The following is a 20598-nucleotide window of genomic DNA, read 5'->3' on the forward strand; positions in this document are numbered from 1 at the left end:
AGCAGTTTATATATAACCTGTATGCCCATATTAATAGTTTAGATAGCTCAAATGTGGTGACAGATCCCCTTCAAATCTTTTTTTGGTCCATTTTGCCTGAGAAAAACAAGTTTCCTAATAATTCTGCACACCTTGAGAAAGGAACTTGATATCCTTAGGCTGCATCGGCCTCATTACACAAATACACATCACCTGATCTGCCTCATCCAATAAGCACTCAAATTTATACCGTTTGGAGTTGGAAATTCTGCACAAAAATGATTTGATCCAAATACTCGCTTGCTCAATAATTCGACACACAGTGTATATGAATGACAGCACAAATGGCAACATAGCTCTACTCAAGGGAATCTGTCACCAGATTTTGACACCTACTCTGAGAGCAGCATATTGTAGAGATAGAGACCTGGATTCCAGCGATGTGTCACTTACTGGGCTGCTTAGTGTAGTTTTGATACAATCACTGTTTTATCAGCATGAGATTATTACTAGAGGACTAGTAAACCTGCTGCCAGGTAGTCAAGCATATTCATTAACTCCCCACCCACACCACTGATTGGCAGCTTTCTGTGTACATTGCATTAAGAGAACTGGTGAATCAGCAGCAGAGAAAACTGTGATTGGATCAAAATGACAGCAAGCAGCCTAGTAAGTGGCACATCGCTGGAATCTGCCACTACATTATTTGATCTCAGATGGGGTAACAGAAACCTTGTGACAGATTCCCTATAACAGTCACAGTGAGTCAGAAGTGTGAAGTAGGATTTACATGACTTTCAGTAAGCAGCATGACTAACATTATGCTTCCACTGTTGGCAGTAATCAGCCACAAGCAGCCAGGAGGGTTGCAGATATGTTAGAGTTTATTAAATGGACATTAAGAATTAATTTGAAAACTGATATTTTTTGGTAAAACTGCGTGTCAATATGGCTTTTTCCATGCTGAATTGTTAAATATGAACTGATATGTCACAAAATATGCCATAATTCCCTAGCTATTGGATAGAATTGGGGTCCTCTGACCTACTGTGAAACTGAGACTAATGTGAATTTTCTTGACAGAAAAAAAAATTTTGATGCATTGATATAACAAATAATTATATATTTGATATATTGATGAATAATGAATTTTTATATGTTTTTGCCATCATAACTCCTTGAGACCTAATGGCTGTATGACAGCCTTAACCTTGTATAGTTATGTGCAATTTTTGGCACATAAAATCTGAAAAAGGCAAGAATACAATACCTTACAATACTGCTACAGGAAGGACAAAAATAACAGCTGTAGCAGACACAGAAAAATAACCATACCTGGACACCCCCAAAACCATTTGGTCCAAGATAGCGTTCACATTCTTCAGCAATGTCATCCCAGCGCCATTCAAACAAGTGGACAATAGATGTCCTATCGCAGGCCACATTGGGATTGAATTGACAGGTGCAAGTCCCGAGCAGCAGCAGTAGCAGCAGCAGTGTCATATTGAGCCGTCATGTGGCCTAGTGTCCTGTCCGCTGTCTATTTATAGCAGGAGACTATGATGTGACCTCTGCTCAGAGCCGTCAGATGAGTAACTGATGCCCAGCATGCTCCAGCTTCTGCAGCTCTGTACTTAGTAACAAAGGTTGTGCGGAGGGAGGAAAGTAAATGCTTCAGTACAGTAATAGTTAATTATGAGCATGAATAGAAAAAAACGCTGTCATGTATGAAATAAATATAAAGACTGGATGTAACTAAGGACATAAATGTTACGAATCGTGGTTCTGTGCTCTCACCTGGGAATGGAGCAGGTCTGTTGCTATTCTACTCCAGTCGCAAGCATCGCATTTTTGTGCTGTGGGATGTGTGAGGATGCAGGACGCTCTTGTATATGGTACTGAGCAGTGGTGGGATTATGTTCAGTCTGCTGCTGAAGCTAGCCAGGAGTGTCTGTCTGGGGATTATTGGAAGGTATTAAACACCTGATCATTAAATGGGCTATTTATGCCTGCTCCCTGCTCAGTCCTTTGCTGTTTATTGCAGCTTGCAGTTCCCTATGTGCTTGGTGGTGAGTGGCGCTAGCATCAGGTTTTGCTATCTTTTCAGGTGTTTTCTCATTTTCTGTTCTGGTTTCACTTCCTGAGATTCTTGCAGAGGTACTCACCTGGTCCTTGACTAAGCACCAGCTGTGTAGCAAGACGCCAGCTGTCCAGCGACAGCGGGTCTGAGAAGGGCTGTGCCAAAGTTCCCCTTCCATTTACTGGGAGCTGGGTGAAGAGTATTCCCAGCCCTCAAGGGCATGCATAGCTGGGCAGCTTGTGCCAAGTGTGTCTGTGAGTGCGCTTTTGCTGGTTTGGTGCCGGTCTTGCTGGGTCCCTCTGCGAAGTGCATAACAATAACCAAGTGTAGCCACATTGCAAATAGAAATGTTCAAGCTTGTTCGGAAAACATTCAGCAATCTCAAAGTCAACATGAACATGGCACATTCGGATTTATGTTCAGACCCCCCGAGCAGTTTCCTGAAAATCAGCAAAATTTGGCCAATGTTCAGTAAATGATCGAGTTTTCACTAATGCTTTTTTAAGGACTTTAGCTTGGATAGTGGTGCTGTATGATGAGCGGGAGGGATGTGCTTGATGAGGGGAGTGAGTGGAGAGAGGTCAGAGGAGCAGGGAACTATTATTCTTAATTTGAATTTTTCCTTAACTTAATGTGTTCCCGCTGCTAATCAGGGCATGGAAACCAACCACAACGTCCAGACACAAGGGCTTGTGTCATTGGATGTCAAAGTCATATGTCACTCTCCATATGAAGAGCGGACATGTTGTTTTGGCACCATTTTTGTCAGTGTAACAGCTCAGAGAGGCTGCTCTTGCTACTGCTACAGGAGAGTCAGATAGTTATCTAGGCAGTTGATTGTCAGTCAGCTAGTTTAGATACTGTAGATAGGATCCTGCATGGTTGTGAAATTGACCTTCCAGCATATCAATTCTTTGTGCTAATAGCGTGGTACAGAAACCAGGCCACATTTCAGCCTTTAATTCTTTTTGTGCTATTATTTTTGCTCCAGACAGGAGTCCTCATTTCAAAATCTAATTTTTTTGTGCTAATAGAGTGGTGCAGAAACAAGGCCATATTTCAGACTTTAATTCCTTTTGTGCTATTATTTTTGCTCCAGCCTGGAGTCCACATTCCTTTTTATACAGACTGTATATCATTTTACAGGCAGTTGGAAACCCTGAAGGTCAGGAAGAAAGCAGCTGTTTAGGTGCCATCTTGCAACAGAGATTCAAGGCCACAATTTTATAAAACAAATAATAATATTAATAATACAACCCCTGGCAAAAATTATGGAATCACCGGGCTCAGAGGATGTTCATTTAGTTGTTTAATGTTGTTGAAAAAAAGCAGATCACAGACATGGCACAAAACTAAAGTCATTTCAAATGGCAACTTTAGGGCTTTAAAAAACACTAAAAGAAATCAAGATTAAAAATGTGGTACTCAGTAAGGGTAATTTTTTTTAGACCAAGCAGAGGGAAAAAATTATGGAATCACTCAATTCTGAGGAAAAAATTATGGAATCACCCTGTAAATTTTCATTTCCAAAACTAACACCTGCATCAAATTAGATCTGCTCATTAGTCTGCATCTAAAAAGGAGTGATCACACCTTGGAAAGCTGTTGCACAAAGTGGACTGACATGAATCATGGTTCCAACACGAGAGATGACAATTGAAACAAAGGAGAGGATTATCAAACTCTTAAAAGAAGGTAAATCATCACGCAATGTTGCAAAAGATGTTGGTTGTTCACAGTCAGCTGTTTTTAAAATCTGGACAAAATACAAACAACATCGGAAGGTTCAAAACCTAAAACTAGACAGATCAACCAGAAAAATATGTAATTCAAATTAGTAAATTTATTAGTAAACAAGAATAAAACACAAATTAAGACAATCGGGGAAAAGACAATTACAGACAAATCGGAGAACACATAGGGGTATGTGAATATGGCTACATCCGTAATAGGCTAATGTAGATGATTGGTAGCAATGTGTGTATATATATGAAAATATAAACAATATTATGACAGATGATATATGACACTTGAAATACATATAAATATATAAATATATAAATGTGTAAATAGGTAAAGTGCACAGTGCTATAAATACATAAGTAAATCAGTATATCATAACTGTGATCAAAATATCAAACAAACCATGATGGTTAGGCTATCAATCGCTGAAAAGGATAAAAGGAGCAGCCAACGTCACAAAAAAATATATAAATAAATATATGAATAAATAACATAGAGATCCATATATGCATGTTTACTAATCCCAGAAGTATCGTGTCTCACATCCGACGCGCGTTTCACTGTTGCTTTGTCAGGGATATGATTAGGCCGAATGTGTGTAGATATATATACTCGTACACATAGAGTGGGTAGCTCATTAGTAAAGGCAGGTGGTGTGGAAGAGGAAGCTGTGCCTACCATGCATGGTAAATCCGGTGCGACCTCCTCCCAGGCAGACGCGTCTCCATGGAGCGCGGCTACCCAGAAAGAGGTAAAACCGGTGTGCGCGTCAGCATGGACCGCAGGGAGAGGAACCGGAAGTGGCGTCAACTTCAATGACGCTGTGAATGCATTGGGGGCGTGTAGATCAGTGAGTCTCAGTGTGAGCGGGAATCCGGATACGTGCTGCTGGTTCTGTAAGGATGCGTGGACCGCAGAGAAAGGAACCGGAAGTGACGTCAACCTCAATGACGCTGTGAATGGGGGATGTCCCGAACGGATGTGAACAGAAAAAACAGTGTAACAGTGAGTATACTAAACAAAGAGTGTGGAGAAAAGCCACATAAATGAAGCAATGTAGGAGGAAGATCCCTCCAAATGACAAAAGGAATAAATAGATAATATAATATGAGAGGGGAAAGGTGAAAAGAATAAAAGAAAAATGAAAATCATATAACAGCATGAAAGAAAAATGCATAAATATATGTGAATAATAATAAAAGAAGAAATTGAAAACAGATAAAAAGAATAGGACAAGTGAAGAATATACCAGCAGTCAAATATAACAAAATATAAATATGCATCAATATAAAGGGTTCTTCGATCTCCAAGCTGGAACATGCAATGGATTAGCAGCCTCCATAGATAAACGCCAGAAAAAACATTTGGACAACACAAGGAAACTAGAATAAAAGAAATCAATTAAAAACACATAAAAACAACACCATTTAAAACAAACAAGCAGCATAAGACAACAAAAAAGAAAAAAAAATATTATATATATATATATATATATATATATATATATATATATATATATATATTCAAAGCGCACCGAGACTCATCAGAGAAAAGGAGCAAAACTATAGGATTCATTAAGGCCAAGGGGGGATATGGAATTTAAAATGGTAATCCATTTCACTTCCTTTTGTGCCAACATTTTTTTCCAATTCCCACCCCGAATGCCTGGATAAACACGATCGATCCCACTTACCTTCAATGCCGAGGAATCACAATTGTGGAATTTCTTAAAATGACGAGGAATAGTCTTCAATTCATCAAAATTGTCATTTTCACTAGCTGCCATTATGTCAAGAACATGTTCACGTGTCCTCCTACGTATTTCCCTCGTTGTCATTCCAATGTAGATCTTGTTGCATGGACACCTGGCACTATATATAACGCCAACTGTGTTACAGGACACCATATGGGTAATCTTGAAAGTCCTTGAATTGTCCGCATTCATGAATGTCTTCGTTGATTGAATATTGGGGCAGGCTATACATCCCCCACATGGCCGACAGCCCCATTGTGGGCCCTTGGAGTCAAAAAGATATTTCTTATTCCATGTTAAATGGCTATGTACTAGTATATCACGTAAATTTTATGATCTTCGATAGGTAATCGTAGGTTTTTTAGAGACATAAGGTGTTAGGGATTGGTCAAGTTCCAAGATTCGCCAGTGTTTACTCAGTGCAGCCCAAATTTCAGAGCTCCTGGCATTAAAAGTAGAAATAAATCTCACCATGTCGGATGATTCTGGCATTCGTTTCTTATATAGTAGGTCCTTTCTCTTAGAAAATTTTGCCCGTCGGTAGCTACGTTGAATTGTTTTCTCACTGTAGCCTCTATCACGGAAAGAGTTTTCAATAAATTAGCTTGAGTCTCAAATTTAGCATCGCTTGAGCAGATACGGCGTATTCTAAGAAATTGCCCAGTTGGAATACTGTCCACAAGATTCCTGGGGTGTGAAGATGCAGCACATAACATGGAATTCACTGAAGTCGGTTTACGATATACGTCTGTTTGGATGAAACCATCCCGATCGATGTCTAACAAGACATCCAGGAAGTCCATATGATGTTGTCCACACTTGGAGGTAAGTTTGATATTAAGATCGTTGTCATTAAGAGCAGTCATGAATGATGTAAGGTCCTCACTGGATCCCTGCCACAGAAAAAAGACGTCGTCAATGAATCGGCCCCAATATAAGACCCTGTCAATTTTGGGGATTGGGTTGGTCATAAATATCTCTCTCTCCCACAGCCCCAGGAACAAATTAGCATATGAAGGGACACAAGCTGCCCCCATAGCTGTTCCCTGGAGCTGTAGGAAGAAGGCGTCTTTGAAGATAAAAAAGTTATGCCTCAGAACAAATTCTAACAACGTGATAATGAAGTCACTAAAGTCTTTGTCCATATCTGACATCTCCAAAAAAGCTGTTACTGCCCTAGTCCCATCAATGTGGCGAATTGATGTATATAGGGATTCGACATCACGTGACCAAAGTCACATTCTCGTCCACCTGAATCCCCTCCAACCTTTTCAGAAGGTCTGAAGTGTCCTTCAAATATGACAGTAGGGTTTCCACAATAGGTCGTAAAGTGTGGTCAATCAACCTACAGACTGATTCACAGAAATTGTCAACTCCAGACACAATGGGCCTACCTGGAGGATTGATGAGGTCTTTATGAGTCTTTGGAAGGATGCAAAAAGTTGAAATTTGGGGATCCTTTTTGAAAAGATAGGACATTTCCTGTTTGGTCAGGACCCCATTCTCAACTGCATCATTGAGGATAGTCTCAAGGGAGACCTGAAATTTAGATAAAGGATTAAATGTTAATTTTTTGTAGGTCGTTTGGTCATTTAAATGGCGTTTCACTTCTTTCTCATATTTTGACAAGGGGAGCAACACTATCTTGCCCCCCTTGTCTGAAGGTTTAATAATTGTATCTGAAAGAAGTCGTAGTTCTTTGATCGCCTTCCTCTCCTCTCGAGTACAATTATCAAACGGAAATGACGTCGGTATCCGTTTAATTTCGTCACTCACCAATTGGACGAATAATTCGATGTTAGGGTAGAGCGAGAGGAGGTCGCACCGGATTTACCATGCATGGTAGGCACAGCTTCCTCTTCCACACCACCTGCCTTTACTAATGAGCTACCCACTCTATGTGTATATATATCTACAAACATTCGGCCTAATCATATCCCTGACAAAGCAACAGTGAAACGCGCGTCGGATGTGAGACACGATTCTTCTGGGGTTAGTATACATGAATACAGTACAGACCAAAAGTTTGGACACACCTTCTCATTTAAAGATTTTTCTGTATTTTCATGACTTTGAAAATTGTACATTCACACTGAAGGCATCAAAACTATGAATTAACACATGTGGAATTATATACTTAACAAAAAAGTGTGAAACAACTAAAAATATGTCTTATATTCTAGGTTCTTCAAAGTAGCCATCTTTTGCTTTGATGACTGCTTTGCACACTCTTGGCATTCTCTTGATGAGCTTCAAGAGGTAGTCAGCGGAAATGGTTTTCACTTCACAGGTGTGCCCTGTCAGGTTTATTAAGTGGGATTTCTTGCCTTATAAATGGGGTTGGGATCATCAGTTGTGTTGTGCAGAAGTCTGGTGGATACACAGCTGATAGTCCGACTGAATAGACTGTTAGAATTTGTATTATGGCAAGAAAAAAGCAGCTAAGTAAAGAAAAACGAGTGGCCATCATTACTTTAAGAAATGGAGGTCAGTCAGTCCGAAAAATTGGGCAAACTTTGAAAGTGTCCCCAAGTGCAGTTGCAAAAACCATCAAGCGCTACAAAGAAACTGGCTCACATGAGGACCGCCCCAGGAAAGGAAGACCAAGAGTCACCTCTGCTTCTGAGGATAATTTTATCCAAGTCACCAGCCTCAGAAATCGCAGGTTAACAGCAGCTCAGATTAGAGACCAGGTCAATGCCACACAGAGTTCCAACAGCAGACACATCTCTTCAACAACTGTTAAGAGGAGACTTTGTGCAGCAGGCCTTCATGGTAAAATAGCTGCTAGGAAACCACTGCTAAGGACAGGCAACAAGCAGAAAAGATTTGTTTGGGCTAAAGAACACAAGGAATGGACATTAGACCAGTGGAAATCTGTGCTTTGGTCTGATGAGTCCAAATTTGAGATCTTTGGTTCCAACCACTGTGTCTTTGTGCGACGCAGAAAAGATGAACTGATGGACTCTACTTGCCTGGTTCCCACCGTGAAGCATGGAGGAGGAGGTGTGATGGTGTGGGGGTGCTTTGCTGGTGACACTGTTGGGGATTTAATCAAAATTGAAGGCATACTGAGCCAGCATTGTCTACCACAGAAAACCAAGCGGCATGCTATTCCATCCGGTTTGCGTTTAGTTGGACCATCATTTATTTTTCAACAGGACAATGACCCCAAACACACCTCCAGGCTGTGTAAGGGCTATTTGACCAAGAAAGAGAGTGATGGGGTGCTACGACAGATGACCTGGCCTCCACAGTCACCAGACCTGAACACAATCGAGATGGTCTTGTGAGCTGAACCGCAGAGTGAAGGCAAAAGGGCCAACAAGTGCTAAGCATCTCTGGGAACTCCTTCAAGATTGTTGGAAGACCATTTCCGGTGGCTACCTCTTGAAGCTCATCAAGAGAATGCCAAGAGTGTGCAAAGCAGTCATCAAAGCAAAAGGTGGCTACTTTGAAGAACCTAGAATATAAGACATATTTTCAGTTGTTTCACACTTTTTTGTTAAGTATATAATTCCACATGTGTTAATTCATAGTTTTGATGCCTTCAGTGTGAATGTACAATTTTCATAGTCATACAGAAAACTCTTTAAATGAGAAGGTGTGTCCAAACTTTTGGTCTGTACTGTATATGGATCTCTATGTTATTTATTCATATATTTATTTATATATTTTTTTGTGACGTTGGCTGCTCCTTTTATCCTTTTCAGCGATTGATAGACTGACCATCATGGTTTGTCTGATATTTTGATCACAGTTATGATATACTGATTTACTTATGTATTTATAGCACTGTGCACTTTACTTATTTACACATTTATATATTTATATGTACTTCAAGTGTCATATATCATCTGTCATCATATTATTTATATTTTCATATATATACACACATTGCTACCAATCATCTACATTAGCCTATTACGGATGTAGCCATATTCACATACCCCTATGTGTTCTCCGATTTGTCTGTAATTGTCTTTTCCCCGATTGTCTTATTTTGTGTTTTATTCTTGTTTACTAATAAATTTACTTATTTGAATTACATATTTTTCTGGTTGATGTGTCTAATTTTAGGTTTTGTATTTGTGATTGTCACATAAACAATTGGTATTATTGCTTGATTAGCTAGCTTTTTGTGGTAACATGGGAAGGTTGTTAAAGGCAAACATACTGGTAGACCAAGGAAGCCATCAATGCGTCAACACCGGTAACTTAAAGCAATATGTTTCCAAAACAGGAAATGCACAACAAAACAAATGAGGAACGAATGGGAGGAAACTAGAGTCAATGTCTGTGACCGAACTGTAAGAAACCGCCTAAAGGAACTGGGATTTACATACAGAAAAGCTAGACATAAGCCATCATTAACACCTAAACAGAAAAAAACAAGGTTACAATGGGCTAAGGAAAAGCAATCGTTGACTGTGGATGACTGGATGAAAGTCATATTCAGTGATGAATCGCGAATCTGCATTTGACAAGGTGATGATGCTGGAACTTTTGTTTGGTGCCGTTCCAATGAGATTTATAAAGATGACTGCATGAAGCGAACATGCAAATTTCCACCGTCATTGATGATATGGGGCTGCATGTAAGATAAAGGCACTGGGGAGATGGCTGTCATTACATCTTCAATAAATGCCCAAGTTTACATTGATATTTTGGATAGTTTTCTTATCCCATCAATTGAAAGGATGTTTGGGGATGATGGCATCATTTTTCAATATGATAATGCATCCTGCCATAGAGCAAAAACTGTGAAAACATTCCTTGAAAGAAGACACATAAGGTCAATGTCATGGCCTGCAAATAGTCTGGATCTCAATCCAATTGAAAATCTTTGGTGGAAGTTGAAGAAAATGCTCCATGACAAGGCTCCAACCTGCAAAGCTGAACTGGCAACAGCAATCAGAGAAAGTTGGAGCCAGATTGATGAAGAGTACTGTTTGTCACTCATTAAGTCCATGCCTCAGAGGCTGTAAGTTGTTATGAAAGCCAGAGGTGGTGCAATAAAATACTAGTGATGTATTGTAGTGTTCTTTTGTGTGTTTGTTTTTCATGATTCCATAATTTTTTCCTCATAATTGAGTGATTCCATAATTTTTTCCCTCTGCTTGGTCTGAAAAAAATTACCCTTACTGAGTACCACATTTTTAATCTTGATTTCTTTTAGTGTTTCTTAAAGCCCTAAAGTTGCCATTTGAAATGACTTTAGTTTTGTGCCATGTCTGTGATCTGCTTTTTTTCAACAACATTAAACAACTGAATGAACATCCTCCGAGCCCAGTAATTCCATAATTTTTGCCAGGGGTTGTAATAATTAACCCCTTCCCAACATGTGCCGTACATGTACTGCTCTATGTGAACTGCGTTCCCGCAAAGAGCAGTATATGTATGGCGCAGTGATCGTGCTGGCTAACGCTGAGTGTCACCGCGATCACATGCGGGTGTCAGCTCTATGTGAGAGCTGACACCCCGCAGCAAAGCCCACGATCAGTGCCAACACCCATCGCGGGCGTTTAACCCCTCTGATGCTGCTGTCAATAGTGACAGCGACATCGCGGGGCATCACAGAGGTAGTGAACTCAGTCTGTGATTCCATCAATACAACGTGATGCGATCGCATTGTGTTGATGGTCTCCATGGTGACCCCTGGTCCCAAGATGGTAGCAGGGTCCTTCAGAGTCCTGCAGCATATAAGTGCTCAGCATAGAGAGCAGGACAAACGTGATCCAAAATGTTATGTAAAATGCTCCCAATATAAGCTTCAACTCCATTCACAAAAACAGCAAGTCCCCACTCAGGTTCATCATTTGCTAACTGGTAGCGCAAAGTCTCTGGAAAATCAAAATGGCTCCTCGCCCTCTAAATGAAATGCAGCGAATTCGGAGCTCCCAAATCCAAATGCACCCTCCCTTCTGAGCTCCAGTGTGCCTAAACCGCAGTTAGCATCCACATGTTTGGCATTTCTGTAGCGATGAGAGCCTGCCTAATTTACGGGTGCCTGTATCAAGAAGAACGAGCTGGGCATAACATACTGGTCACTACAACGGCAGTTTGCAATCTCCACTTAGCAACATCCACTGCTGCTTGTGTCTAGAAAACAACCATGGAGTCAAAATCGTCACTACTAGTGATGAGCGAGTATGTTCTGTTAACTCTTTTGGCGAGCATGCTCGGGTACTCACTGAGAATCTTCAGCGTGCTCGGGTGTTATGTTTTAGCCACGCCGTGCACATGATTTGCGACTGTTTGACAGCTTTAATGCATGTGAGGAATGCCTAAGAAACAGGCATTCCTCACATGTATTAAAGCTGTCATATAGTCGCAAATCATGTGCATGGCGTGACTCAAACATAACACCCGAGCTCTCGGAAGATACTCGCAAAATACCCGAGCATGCTCGTAAATCTTGAGTAACGAGCATACTCGCTCATCACTAGTCACTACTAGTGTTGAGCCACCCCCCGTAGTGTTCGAGTTCGGTTCGGTTCGTCGAACACCCGTGTGTTCGCCGAACTGTTCGTCGAACTGTTCGTCGAACACCTTCGAACACCGTTAAAACCAATGGCAGGCAAACAAAAACACATAGAAACACATAGAAAACACCTTCAAAGGTGTCCAAAAGCTGACAAACTGCTCAGAAGACATAACAAACACATGGAAAAGTGACAAGTACATATAGTCATGCGAAAATAAAAGAGGTGGAGGAGTAAAAGGAGGGGGAGACACAGATATAGGCATGTCATGCCCTTCTAAAATCCAAAAAGTGAGAAGCCGACACGGCCAGTCCGCTCCTGCCCGTGCCACCTCCGTGTCGCCGGGTTTGTGCCAGAGCCGCGGTGAACCCTGACGGCCAGCCCCCCTCTCCCAATACTGGTGCCTGTCCGCTGGTGGGTCGAGCGAGCCCCCCTGTGGTGGAGGCAGCTCTAAGCTTTTTAATTTAAATTGTCTCTCTAATTTGAATGAATACACTTTAAATCCATTTACAAGGATCTATTGGAGGGCAAGTCTCATGCCAGCAGCCGCGGTAATTCCAGCTCCAGTAGCGTCCACTAAAGCTGCTGCAGTTAAAAAGCTTTTATAAGGATCGAGCTCGGCTGTCCACCGCAAGGCATCCTACTGCCAGTCCCAGCCCCTATGCCTTGGGGTGCCTCCTGATGCTCTTCACTAAGTATCCCATGGTCCCGAAGCATTTCCTTTGAAAAAATTAAGTGTCTAAACTACAGGTGGTGTAGCTTGCTTAACAGCCGGGATAATCCGCTGACTAGCAGACACTGCTACTAGGCACAAAGTATTTCCTGGGCTAGATGCAGTTAAAAATTTGTAATTAGATACTCTCGTTGGATGCTGAGAAAGCATTCCATAGAGTCTCCTGGCACGCCATATATGATTCTCTTAAAAAGCTTGGGGTAGGGGTCTAGGGGACCCTTTTATAGCCAAAATCACAGCCCTGTATCGCAATACGTCACCTAGGCTGAAGATAAATGGAACTGTAGCACCCTGAGGGCTCGGTTGCTACAGACGTATTGCACCTCACCCAGAGGTGTGATATCTCACTCTCAGGTAAGGATGGAGTGTGGATCAGGCCCCCACACCTGCATGCATTACACCACATTGCCGTGGGGCAGGGCAACCAATATGCCCCTGAGATGGGCACGACAGTCCCTGTCCCTGGCTGGAGTGGGGGGAGGGAACACTGAGGAAGGGGAACCCTGTAGTGCAGGAGCAGGGAGGAAGCAGTTCCTGGGTGCATTGAGAAGGGAGTATAAAAGGTGGGCACCATCTTAGTTCAGTGCAGAGAAGTCTGAGCAGAAGTGGCAGGGAGCAGGGGCTCTGCATGAGCTCTGCTCCGGAGGCGGGCCTAGTAACAGAGGCCCAGGCCTGGAAGAGGGAGAAGGAAGGAAGAGGAGCGGAGAAGGCTCCAGGAACGAGGAATGAAGGGATCCCAGGGGTGCGGACGGGCGAGTCGCCACCGCACGCCCGAATCCACCTGCGTGGAGGGGTCAGGCCAAAGGGGGAGACCGGTCCCCGAACTAGTGGAGGCAGGAAACGACCCTCAGCTAGAAACCGGAGGCTCTGACATTTTATGTGGCGCAGCCCCTCGCTACACCCGCTAGGAAGGCACCACATAGGGTCAGGGAAACTGGCGCCAAGTTTACCAAGAGGAGGCCCGAGGCAGCCGGACAGAAGTGTTGGTAAGAAAGGCCAGACAAAGGACACACAAAGGGGGTCCTATGAAGTGCTCCAAAGTTATCTGGGAGTTGTCTGAGCCCCTCACCTGGTGAGCACAGTACGAAGTGGGCAGCCGTTACCTGGAGACGTGGTCTGGATAATAAGAACTGTGAGTAAAGGCCCTGGACTGCATCACTGACTCCGTGTCGTTACTGCTGCTGCCCTGCACCATCACCCCCATCCTCCGCATACACTGCCCTGAGGCTATACTCCTCCCGTGGGGAGTTATGCTACGCTCTGCTGCACCCACAACACCAGCCTCAGCGGTCTGCCCTGTAGCGGCGGTTCACTCTGACCGCAATCCACGGGTGGCGTAGTCGGACATTTAAACATCAAAACCACATAAATAGTTCCGCCACTGGTTTGACCGCCCTGAGCCACGGAACCGGGTCGCCGCCACGAAGACTACAACCACCAGCATCCACCAAAAAGGGTCCGGCTCCCGGTGTACCAAGGCCCAGGGGGTGCGTCAGAACATTTTCATCACCTTTCACAATCACCAATGGGACAAGGCAGGGATGTCCTCTGTCCCCTCTCTTATACATCCTAGTGACGGAGCACCTGCTCTCATCAATTCGCCATAACCCCAATATTAGGTGGATTGAGGTGGGAGGCACCGAGTACAAGTGCTCTCTATTTGCTGATGATGTCCTAGTATATATCACTCAATCACATATATCCATCCCTGCTGTTATGGCTGAAATAGATCACTTTGTTACATGGTAAAATTTTAAAATCAATGCAGCGAAGTCTGAGGCCCTCGATGTCTCCCTCCCCAAATCCATATAGGATTCCATCCAGTCCAACTTTCCCTTTGCCTGGCCCTCACAGGGTATCAAATACTTAGGAATTCCTATTCATAGAGACCTCTCCCATCTATGTTATCTTAATTTTGGGCCCTTTATTGAACAATTCCATACAGACCACGGTTGGCAAGTTAGAACTGTAAGATTCACTACGTGAACCACTGGTGTTTTGTGGAAAAGCACATGTACACTGCGTTCCAAATTATTATGCAAAAAGTGTTTAGGAGTGATAAGGGAAGAATTTGTTTGTTTGTCAGTTAAACTCATTGATGGTGATGTGTGTCAGGGCTCTTTATATCACTGTAAGCAATTGCAGACACCTGTGCTAATTAGTTTGGCAGGTGTGTCCAATGAAAGGCAAGACTACTTAAGAAGGCTCTCTCACATTATTAAGCAGCCTACATTTTCTGCCAAAATGGGAAAGAAAAAGGATGTGTCGGCTGCTGAGAAGCAACAAATTGTGGAGTGTTTAGGTCAAGGCATGACTACAATCAACATTGTGCGATGATCAGGATGAAGTGTCTTGGCAATCAAGAAGTATGTAGCTGATTCACAGTACACACGTGTGCGTGCTGATAAGGGCAAATTGAGGACTCTTTCCTACAGGCAATTACGTCAGGTTAAAAGAGCAGCGGCAAGAAAGCCTTGTCATAGCAGCAGACAAGTTTTTGAAGCTGCTGGTGCCTCCAACGTCCCCCGAACAACAAGATGCAGGGTCCTTCAGAGGTTTGCAGCTGTGCATATGCCATCCTGTCGACCTCCTCTATCCACTTCACACAAGCAGAAACGGCTCCAGTGGGCCAAACATTACATGAAGACTGATTTCAAAACTGTTTTGTTCACGGATGAGTCCCGTGCAGCGCTCGATGGTCCAGATGGATGGAGTGGAGGATGGCTGGTTGATGGACACCCCACGCAAACACGGCTACAGCGCCAACAAGGAGGAGGTGGAGTAATGTTTTGGGCTGGAATCATGGGGAGAGAGATTGTCGGCCCCCTTAGGATCCCTGAAGGCGCTAAAGATGAACTCCATAATGTATGTGGATTTTCTCAAACAGCACTTCCTGCCATGGTTCAAGAAGAAGAACCGTGTATTTCACAGCAAGATCATTTTTCTGCATGATAATGCACCATCTCATGCTGCACATAAAACATCTGCATCTCTGGCTGATATGGGCATAAAAGGGGACAAACTTATGGTGTGACCCCCATGCTCCCCTGACCTCTACACCATTCAGAACCTTTGGAGCATCATTAAAAGGAGTGTCTATGATGGCGGGAGGCAGTTCACATCTAAGCAACAGCTCTGGGAGGGTATTCTGTCCTCATGCAAAACAATTGAAGCAGAAACCATCCAAAACCTGACAAATTCAATGGACGAGAGAGTTCAGAAGCTCCTTTCGAACAAGGGGTCCTATGTGAAAATGTAACATCACCTACAATAAAGTTTTGAGTTGAAAACTGTTTGATTTCAGTTTCTAACAACCTGCTAATGCTTATAATTTCAAAAATGACCATTTTTTTGGTCTTTATTAAAATGAAAAGGTTGATCGAAAAGTTTGGGGGATCTAAGAGTGTGGCAACCCAGTAGTCATGATTACTTCGAATTCTGACAATATGAGGGTCATGCTGCAGGTAGTGCAGCAAGAAGGCACTTATGTGTCTTGCGCATCTCGGAGCCCCAAAATTATTTTCCGGGCTAGATGCAGCTAAAAATTATTTTTAATTTTAAATCTGGTGGAGCTTATTTAAGATGGCCTAATAGGATCAGTGCTGCACACTGCTACAAAGCCCAAATTATTTTCCAGTCAAGATACAGATAAACATGATTAGTAATTTGAAAGCTTAAAACGGTTGGTAGGGTGATTTTAACCAATCATCAAGCTTTTACTCTCCCCAGGATGACACAGGGGTAGAAAAGTCGTTTCGGATCCATGATTTGTTCATCTTTATGAACGTGAGTCTGTCTACATTATCAGTGGAGAGCCGCGTGCGCTTATCTGTCAGCACACCACCAGCAGCGCTGAACACACGTTCAGACAGAACGCTGGCTGCGGGGCATGACAAGATCTCCAAGGCGTAAGTGGCTAGCTCCGGCCATTTATCCAGATTGGAAGCCCAAAAAGAGCAAGGGTCCAGTGACACAGTCGTGGCTTCAATGTTTACTTGGAGATACTCCTGTACCATCGTCTCTAGGCGTTGACTATGTGTCAGACTTCTTGTCTCCTGTGGCCTTGCAAAGGATGGGCTAAAAAAGTGGTGAAATGATTCCGCAAAATTGATGTTACCAGCAGATACTGTGGTTCTGTTACGGTTTGAGTGGTGAACACTTGACGGTCCCACGGTTGGCAAGTTGGAACTGTGAGATTCACTACGTGCACCACTGGTATTTTGTGGAAAAGCACATGTAAGATTCTGCAACAGTCTCTGCTGATACTCCTGCATGCGTGCATCCCTTTCTATGGCAGGAATAATTTCTGCAAATTTACTTTTGTACCGGGGATCTAACAGTGTGGCAACCCAGTAGTCAGGATTATTTCTAATTCTCACAATTCGAGGGTCATGTTGCAGGTAGTGCAGCAAGAAGGCACTCATGTGTGTTGCGCATCCAGGAGCACCAAGTCCCTGTTGTGTTGGTGGCGAGGTAACAATCATGCTTCCTTCCTCTGTCCTCTCCCCCCAACCTCGCACAACAGAAATGTGATCAAGGTCTCCCTCATCTGATGAGTCTTCCATCAGTTCGTCCTCCACTTCTTCCTGGGCTCCTGCACCTTCCTCACTAGTTTGGCTGCTACCATGCGCCCTGGTAAAACCATCTCCCCCACCCTCACATGCCTGCCGCCTTGGTGCTGCTGACCGTCTGGACCTTGCAGATGTTAGCCCTTCCGCATACAACTCCTCCTCCTCTACTTCCTCCACCTCCTCTTGTGCCACCACCTGACTCCGAATTCTGTTTAACATGTGCTCCAGCATGTAAATCACCGGAATAGTCATGCTGATAATGGCATCGTCAGCACTAAACATCTTCGTCGCCATTTCAAAACTGTGCAGAAGGGTGCATAGGTCCCTGATCTGAGACCACTCCTCCAGCGTGATTTGCCCCACCTCTGAATCTCGTTGGCCCAGGCTATACGTCAGAACGTATTGCACCAGGGCTTGTCGGTGCTGCCACAGTCGCTGCAACATGTGCAGAGTTGAATTCCACCGGGTAGGCACATCGCATTTTTGCCGGTGAAGTGGCAGGCCCAACGACTTCTGTAGAGATGTAAGTCGCTGAGCTGCGGGATGCGAACGGCGGAAGTGAGCACACAGCGACCGTGCCCTCTGCAGAAGGCCATCTAGTCTGGGATAGTGGGCTAAAAATTGCTGGACAACCAGGTTCAACACGTGAGCCATACAAGGCACGTGTGTGACATTGCCCCGGCGAAGGGCCGCACCCAGGTTTGCAGCATTGTCGCACACGGCCTTCCCTGGTTTCAGGTCCAGTGGAGACAACCATTCATGAAATTGGTTCTCCAGAGCTGACCACAACTCCTCAGCTGTGTGACTGACATTTCCCAGACATTTCAAAGTAAAAACCGCCTGATGACGTTGAGCCCTACTGCCAGCATAGTAAGGAGGTGTGCAGGATCCCTTCTGCGCAGTTAGAAAGCTTGTGGCATGACCAGACAGGCTTTGGGTGCAGGTGGAAGACCGAGAGGAGGTTGAGGAGGCAGAAGCAGTGGAGGAACTTTGACATAAAGAGGATTGACGCACAACTCGTGGGGACGGCAAGACTTGGACAGCAGCCCCTTGTCCTGCTGTCACCATAGTTACCCAGTGCCCAGTCAGCGACATGTAACGCCCCTGTCCATGCCTACTCGTCCAAGTGTCTGTGGTGAAATGCACCCTGTCACACACAGAGTTTCTCAAAGAAGCGGTGATGTTGTGTGCGACATGCTGGTGGAGCGCAGGCACACCTTTCTTTGAGAAGTAGTGCCGACTGGGCATCTGGTACTGGGGCACTGCGACGGACATAAGGTCTCGAAAATCCTCTGTGTCCACCAGGCGGAAAGGCAGCATTTCTGTAGCCAAGAGCTTGCAGATGGTGAAATTCAACCTCTTAGCTTTCTCATGGCTAGGAGGAAATGGTCTTTTACTTGTCCACATCTGAGGGACCGAGGGCTGGCTATTGTGCTTAGACGGGGTTAATAAGGGTGTCCCCGGCAAACTGCCGGTCTGTGAGGAAGATGCAGGCGGACATGTTAGGTTGCCTTGATCCAAAGGTGGTGCTATCGATGTCGGACAGCGCTCAACACCAGCTGGTGTTACCACCTCCAAAGAAAATGATGACCTGCCAATCACGCTGGCTGTTGCGGGTAAAGAGGTGGCAGGTCTGCGCCCCAAAACAGGTGTGACTGCTGTCCCCCCAGTCACAGAGGATGAAGAGGCCGCGGATGCACAAGATATGGCAGACGGTGGTTGGCCCGGCCGGCTAGGCCGCATTGTAGCACACTGAGCTTCCCACTGCAACTTATGCTTCATGTCCATGTGTCGGTTCATGCATGAAGTACTCAAACTATGTATTTTTTGGCCTCTACTTAGCTTTTGCTGACAAATGTTACAGATTACACAAGTTGGGTCATATTTATCGATCTGAAAAAATGCCCAGGCTATGCAAGGCTTAGCACCCATGCGACCTGAAGAGCCAGCACGACTTGTGGTGAGAGGCAGAGTTGTGTTTGAGGATGCAGTTGTTGACGTGCTTCCAGTACTACGTCTCTGTCCAGGAAGGCGCAACCTGACCTCGTCGTCACTAGCATCTTCCTCCACCTCCTCTGCTGACCTCATCTCTTGGCTGACTGTGGGTTGACAGTAAGTGGGATCTCCAACCTCATCATCATCACCCTGTGTGTTATCACACCCGTCGTCCTCAGAGCCAACCTGTTCCTGCCCTGACAAAAAACTAAAGTTGTCGCTCCAATCAGGTATTTGAGTCTTATCATCGTCTTCCTCATTGTCTCCACCAACAGGAGTTACAGTTTGGGAATGAGGGTCTACATTATGGTCAGAACCTTCTGCGTCTGGTCCTGGATCCGACTCATAAAGATTCTGGGCATCAGTGCAGATCATTTCCTCGTCTGGATTCACAGAAGCGCTGGAGTCGACCTCTGATTCCCAGGCTATAGTATGAGTAAACAGCTCTGCAGACTCAACCATCTGTTCTACCTCATACTCAGACGGGCAGCTGGAGATTTGGGAGCTGTGAGGAAGCAAGTGCGATTTGGGTGACACCTTTGAGGACTGGAGTATTTGTGATTTTGAAGTTGATGTGGAGGAGAGCCCACTTAAAGGAGCACTTGATATCCGTTGAAGCACCTGCTGTTTTTGTGCCTCATCTGGAATTTGTAGCGATTGGCGTGGCCGTAAGAAAGGGATCTTATCACATTGTCCGCTAAAAGAAGTAGACATTTTAGTTTGGCTGGAAGATGGTCTTTCTTCTGCAGATGTTACTGTTGCTTTAACACCTACCCCACGGACACAACCTTTTTTCCCCTTCCCAACACGCCTATTCCCCTTTCCACCAGCAGCAGGCCTTTTTCCACTCATTTTGGTGGTTAACTAATTCACAACTCTGGAGTTGTTTGCACAAAAAAACAATGGATGGTAACCGAGCAGAGCTGAGTGGCCAAACTGTGGTATTAGGCCAAAACTATTGGCTGGGTTAGATGCAGAAAAAAATTATATTCAATTTTCAACCTGATGGAGGTCAGTATAGATGGACTAATACAACAAGTCCCACACACAGCTAGAAGCCCAATATTTTTTCAGAGGTAGATGCAGAAAAAAATATATTCAGTTTGCAACCTGATGAAGGTCAGTATAGATGGACTAATACAACAAGTCCCACACACAGCTAGAAGCCCAAATATTTTTTCAGAGGTACTGTAGATGCAGATAAAAATTATTTTGAATTTGCAACCTGATGGAGGTCAGTATAGATGGACTAATAGAGA

General features: G+C 44.1%; 1 protein-coding gene across 1 annotated transcript in view; it reads right to left on the reverse strand.

Annotated features, from left to right (window-relative positions):
• Positions 1-1599, reverse strand: part of LOC141156647 (pancreatic alpha-amylase-like) — a 29897-nt gene extending 28298 nt beyond the window's left edge. Inside the window, exon 1 of the mRNA XM_073642849.1 lies at positions 1315-1599. Within this exon, the coding sequence (XP_073498950.1) occupies positions 1315-1482 (168 nt within the window). The 5' untranslated portion in view covers positions 1483-1599. The remainder of the gene's footprint in view (positions 1-1314) is intronic.
• Positions 1600-20598: the final 18999 nt, after the last annotated feature.

This window comes from Phyllobates terribilis, unplaced genomic scaffold (genome assembly GCF_046119375.1).
Source record: "Phyllobates terribilis strain yellow unplaced genomic scaffold, ASM4611937v1 Scaffold_8__6_contigs__length_399053987, whole genome shotgun sequence".
Taxonomy (NCBI): Eukaryota; Metazoa; Chordata; class Amphibia; order Anura; family Dendrobatidae; genus Phyllobates; species Phyllobates terribilis.